The following is a 5714-nucleotide window of genomic DNA, read 5'->3' on the forward strand; positions in this document are numbered from 1 at the left end:
ATAATGCACCCACCGCCATGTCTCTGAAATCCTTGTGAGCATACGTATTCGACGCTGAAGATAAGTTGCGGCAGCGAAAATTTCTGCTGCGTTACCCACGTTAAGTTTTGTTCCATTCTGTTTAGGTATTCATTATAGCCGCCATCAGACGAATAGTCTGTCAGAGCAGCAAATATATGAACATTGCGGCGCATAAACTCGACTAGATCATGTCGAATTGACGACTGATGACACTGATGATTAAAAAAGCCACAGAAATACATCGAACAATGCAGTTTTCGTCTATAAGAGATGTTTGAAAATCGATGTCGTATTTTTGAATCGTAAGACTGTTAACTGCTTTTTTGGCTTCAATTTCAGCCGTTGCTTTTGGCTGTGGAACTTCACGTTCCTGACGTAGACGTTGAAGTTTTGTGAATGGCTGATTTGGGTCAGAGCAATTTTCTTTAGCTTTACTCTGCAAGCGCACCATTTCGTTTTGACACTTGCTGCTCGTTTGTTTTTTTCGCTTCTCGAAGTTGATCAAAGCTAATCCGTGTATACTCCAAACTCTACTAAGAGCAACACAGGTCATTCCGCTCTCAAAGACGGTTGCTCCTATATCCAAAACAGCGCAGTCTAATGTTATACCTTGAACTTCATGAACTGTTGTTGCCCAAGACAATGTAAGCGGAAATTGCGTGCGTTGCAAATAAATGTCAAATTTTCCGTAAAACTGAACATCGATGGACAAACTTTTGAGGTTATGGTTGTAAGTCTTTCTGTCAATGTTTACTGCCATTTCAAGACGTTGTAAAGATGCTCCTATTTTGTAATTATCAAATGCAACGTACACCGCAGATGGAAAATTGCGGTGTGCTCCGAATTCTACGTCAGTCACAAATCCTTGACCTCCATTGACTAAACCTTTGTGAACAGCTATATTTCTAATGAGCATGACGCGAGAGCCGACTGTGAGCTGAAATTTTTGAGCCAAACTGGCGTTGTCGTTTACTTTGTAAGGTTTAAGATGAGAAATTTCGTCTGGCGTCAGTCCGTCTGGTGTCTGAACCACTACGTCCTTGACAACAATTTCATATAACTTTGAGTAGCGCATTTGAGATTGTAGGCACATCAAATTGTGCTTTTCGACGTCAGCTTTTCGTGGGAAGATACGGAGAGCATTGCAGAAGGGTGGTTTTGTGAGATCGACCTTCTGTCGCTAAAGCAACTCAGCACAGTCACTCTCTGAATGACAACCGAGGCGAATACGGTTAAATGGACTAGCCCAATTTCTCTCTTCGGCCTGCCGATGATTGTACGTCAGTATGCTCACATCGAAGTTGCGCCACAGATAACTTTTTGGTCGGCTTGAATCAAAAACGAAATGGCCCATTACTGGCCGCAGTTGAAATAAATCGTCGAAAACCGAAATGTTCAGCCGCCAAACAAAGTTGTTGGGTTTGTTAAAGTGGGATTAGACCTAAAGCCTCGCGAATCAGCATATAGGCAAGCATGGTGCCATTGAATTTACCAACTATTTTCAAGGAAAGACATTCTTAGTAAAATGAAAAGACATCTCTAGCATGGATAATAGATTTCACTAAAGGTTTCTTCAAAAGAAGTAGATCGTAATAGAGTATTTCACCGCTATACGAAAACGCAGTTTTCTACCCGAATTCTTTACAAAAATTGTTACCGTGCGAATGATGTGAAAGAGGAATGTCTGAGCTTTCGTTTGATATATAACATGCATGTATACGTTGAAGTGCGGCGAAGATACGGGGGTGTCCATCATTAGCGCCCACGTAATTCGGGTAAAAACAGCCGAGGTTAGGTAAACTTTGTGCGTCAGCATACAAATGCGCAGTCGCAGACATCCGAAACTCCTACCGCAGAATCGTCTTTCCTTTAGCTCTAAGATGAGGTATGGGGGAGCTCGAACGGTGGGATACTTATAGCGTAGTGCTCGAACAAACAAGGGGACCTTCCGGGACTGTCCATAATTGGGAACCCCTCCCCTACTATTGTTTGAGGTTGTCATGGAATTGACCAACAGGGGACTCCGTTGCCTAATTAGATCACGGACATCTTAGATTAAATAGTCTTCACTCAGCGTCGCTTCTCAATTTTCTGCACACATAACGGCACCAGAGTCAAAACCAGATATGCAACCGTAGGCCCACGAAGCCTCATCGAGGTCAAAAATAGCGGTTCTTTTTCTTCGGTCCCGGATGCACTCCTTTTGTTTTTTGCAGGTTTTCATCTTTGAAATGCCGTTTGCACATCTCTATTGTGTTCTTCTGCTGCTACTGCTTGCTAGCGCTCTCCAAAACGTTTATAGCATCAGAGGCAAGCCGACGAATTTGGGGACTCTGGGGACTTATGGTTGTTTACTTGATCTCATTGCTGTCAGCGTTGAAGTTGCTGGCTCGCCAGCTCACTACGCTCAGATCGGCGACGCAGTCGAGTTTACGTGCATTGTAAGCGGTGCAGCAAAAGTCGTCGGTTACAGATGGTTGAAGGATGGATTTGCCGTTTTGACGGCAAATCGAATTACGGGTGTAGGCACATCGTCGCTTCGTTTATTTCACTTGACTGTCGAAGATTCTGGAGGATACGGCTGTCAAGCGACATTGAGCACAGGAGAAGTGAGGGGATCCCAGACAAAGGCGCACCTCACAGTATTCGGTTTGTTCATCCATGTACGACTTCCTTCATTATTTTTACCTTCGTTTTCCCTGCAGGCTTACCTGAAATAATTTTTTATCCAGATATTTCCTATATAGAATCTCTCTCCGCTCGTTTGACCTGCCGTGGAAAAAACTATGACAGGGTTTTTTGGTTCAGAAACGACGAGAAGCTTTTGCTCGATGACCCCAGATACGAGATCACCAATCACATAGGAGAGACTCTGATTATTAGAAACGTCACTCTGTCAGACGCCGGCTCCTACACGTGCCAAGCAAAGTCCACAAGCGGTGGAAGAACTGAGAAATCTCTCACGCTGACAGTTGAAAGTAATACATATCAGCGTTTCCTAGTGAAAAACGAAAGGAGGCGTTTTGTTTTTGCAGCTGAACTCAAGGTCGTTCTTCATCCTGCGAACGTCACCGTGCAGCTCGGCTTCCGAGCGACACTAACGTGCAACATTTCTGGTATTCCGACGCCGGGAAAGACCTGGTTTCGAGGCCGTACGCACAAGACGGTCAATACAAAGAACATTAGGTATGTAATACGAAACGATCGCACGTCGAGTACGCAGATTATCGAGAACATAAAGAAGACAGACGAAGACTACTATTACTCTGCTGGGATGAACGATCACGGTCAAGTCCAATCGAACAAAGGGAACGTCGTTGTGGGAAGTAAGTCTACTAATTGGAGTTTATTTGATCAACTAAGACAATGTTTTCAATTTTCTAATCGTCGTCTGCTAGGTCCGCCGACACCTCCTCCGTCTGGCTCGCCGCCAATCCAGATAGTCGCCTTCAAGGCAATAGCTTATGGCCGAAACGATAGTATCACTTGTCGAGCTCAAGGACTCGTTCGACCTATCGTTTCCTGGACGAAGGACAAGCAGCCCTTGAGCGATCCGAGTCTGTTGCAAGACGAAACGGGAGAGCTATTTGTTGTTAACGTTACCTACGATCAAGCTGGTCAGTACGTGTGCACCATCGAGGTCAATAACCGGCCAGCTGTGATTCAAACCGTTTACGTCGACGTGAAAGGTTGCTATATCACTAACGAGTTGGGTGCCTATAGCCATGGTGGTTGTGTTTAGGCCCCCTGGTCCTCCAGTGATCACAACAGCAAAGGGTTTCGATGGAGTCATCACCGTCAATTGGACAGATCCTTCGTTTGACGGCAACAGTCCCATTACCGGCTATGAAGCCTATTGGAGACAGGCAACTGGTAGAGATCTGTGGTCGTCTGTGACGGTGAACAGAAGTTCGACTACTGTGAACAGAAGTTCCACTGTGATTGATGTTCGATCTTCTTTACTTGCTACCGGTGTCTATACCTATGACTTAGCTGTAAAAGCGTCAAATGCTTACGGGGTCAGTCGTCGTTCTGACGTCGAAGAGTTTGTGTTCTTTTACGGTATGAATTCGCAGGTCTAATAAACTAAGACGGCAGTTCTCATGTGTAGTTAAGAATTCCTCAATTCTGAATCAGAATAAAACAGTCGAAATAATCTCCTCTGAAATCGAATTTTTGTTTGGCGTTTTGGGGCTTCTGGTGGTCACTGGAATTGGCGAACCACTGAGAAGCCGTTGCAGAAAGAACGTTTCAAGACAAAAAGAAATTCAACGACCCAAGGTGAGCAGCACTGGACACAATCGTTCTACTAACAACTCACACTATACATAAACAGGATAGAACAAGGCAGAAAATCCGAGACTCGGAATGGGTCGACGAAAGAAGAAAAATCGGCCAAACAAACATGCCGACAAACTTTTATCGAAATTAATCCATATGAAAAGTAGGTCTGTCTCAGTATAAGCGCTGAAATGCTCTGATTCTTTTCTTAGGAGCAGAACGCAGAGTTATTCTCACGAGCCGCTGTTTAGAGGCGTTGGCACGCCTGTCTAGCAGACTGATAGCCTGCTGCACGTTTTGTCGAGTTCGCTTGGGTCGCTGTTGCATGAAAGCTCGGAATATTCTTCTCGCGTCCGTTTACCTAGGCAAGTCACGCCTGTATGTTATTACCAGGACAGCTTCCATTGTCGCGCAGTCGCGCGACACTGTATATAAAGCAAAAATGCGTTCTGCCAATGCGGTTCACGACCTCGTGCAAAATACGCGGGTGCACGCACGCGTCATCTGCCGCGTCTCATCTCTAATTAAGGTGCCTTTGATCTGAGACAATCTCCAATGCATAATGCAAAATGTTTGACATGAAACCATAGAAATTTCGTCAATAATGACGTAATTTAGTGCAGAAAAACGTTCTCTTAGCGCAGTTAATTTATCAGGCCGCAAGGGCAAATATTCACAGTTGCGACCATGGTCAATGGGAATAGAAAACGCCGTTGGTAGCGTACGTCCACTACTATTTTACCCAGCGATGCCAGTGGGGGCTCTCAATACCAAATTTAGATGTAAACGCAAAAGCATTTCCCGAATTAACTGTACCAGAAAAGTTTTGCCCGTTCCTGCTCCACCTGTAACAAACAGAAAAAGCGGTGTATAACTTCAGAGCTTTTGATTTGAGCTTGAGCAGAGGCAGAAATCTTTTCAAAGTCTAACGTTTGTCAGAAGATAGTCTCTCCAACGCCAAAACGTATTCGTTGTCTGTCATAGTTGTTTGAAGAGGATCGTCCGTTCTCCATGTTGAAGACTGATCGTTGGTGCTGCGCTGTGACTTTTTATTTTCACCACCACTTGGAAGCAAATCATTTATCAATCCACCGTTTGTTTGGAGCCACTCAAAGTCCAAAGGCAACTGACCGTCATCGCCCGAAGATATATTAGGTGCAACCTTTGCTGCTATTTCTATGGCACTTTCAGCTTCCCACAGAACGACACGAGTAAACGCTTTATCAACTTCTTCAGCAAACCTTAGACGTTCTATACTTTGCAGACAAAATTACCCTCGAAGCCTACGAAAAGCATCTCGCGGATGTGTAACATGTATGTGTTAGCAGAGTATGTATGTGTTTATGTATGACGTAATTTCTGTGACGTTGGGTTGTACATATAGGGATTGATGTGAGAGGAGGAGTGGGGGA

The 5714-nt window shown here is 44.5% G+C and overlaps 1 protein-coding gene across 1 annotated transcript; it reads left to right on the forward strand.

Moving 5' to 3' along the window:
• The first annotated feature begins 2252 nt into the window (after window positions 1-2252).
• On the forward strand, window positions 2253-3945 carry LOC136197575 (roundabout homolog 1-like). Its single transcript, XM_065987367.1, has 6 exons — window positions 2253-2670; window positions 2769-2999; window positions 3057-3347; window positions 3420-3710; window positions 3745-3894; window positions 3929-3945. Exons 1-6 carry the CDS (start codon window positions 2253-2255, stop codon window positions 3943-3945), a joined length of 1398 nt encoding a protein of 465 aa, XP_065843439.1.
• Window positions 3946-5714: the final 1769 nt, after the last annotated feature.

This window comes from Oscarella lobularis, chromosome 17 (genome assembly GCF_947507565.1).
Source record: "Oscarella lobularis chromosome 17, ooOscLobu1.1, whole genome shotgun sequence".
Taxonomy (NCBI): Eukaryota; Metazoa; Porifera; class Homoscleromorpha; order Homosclerophorida; family Oscarellidae; genus Oscarella; species Oscarella lobularis.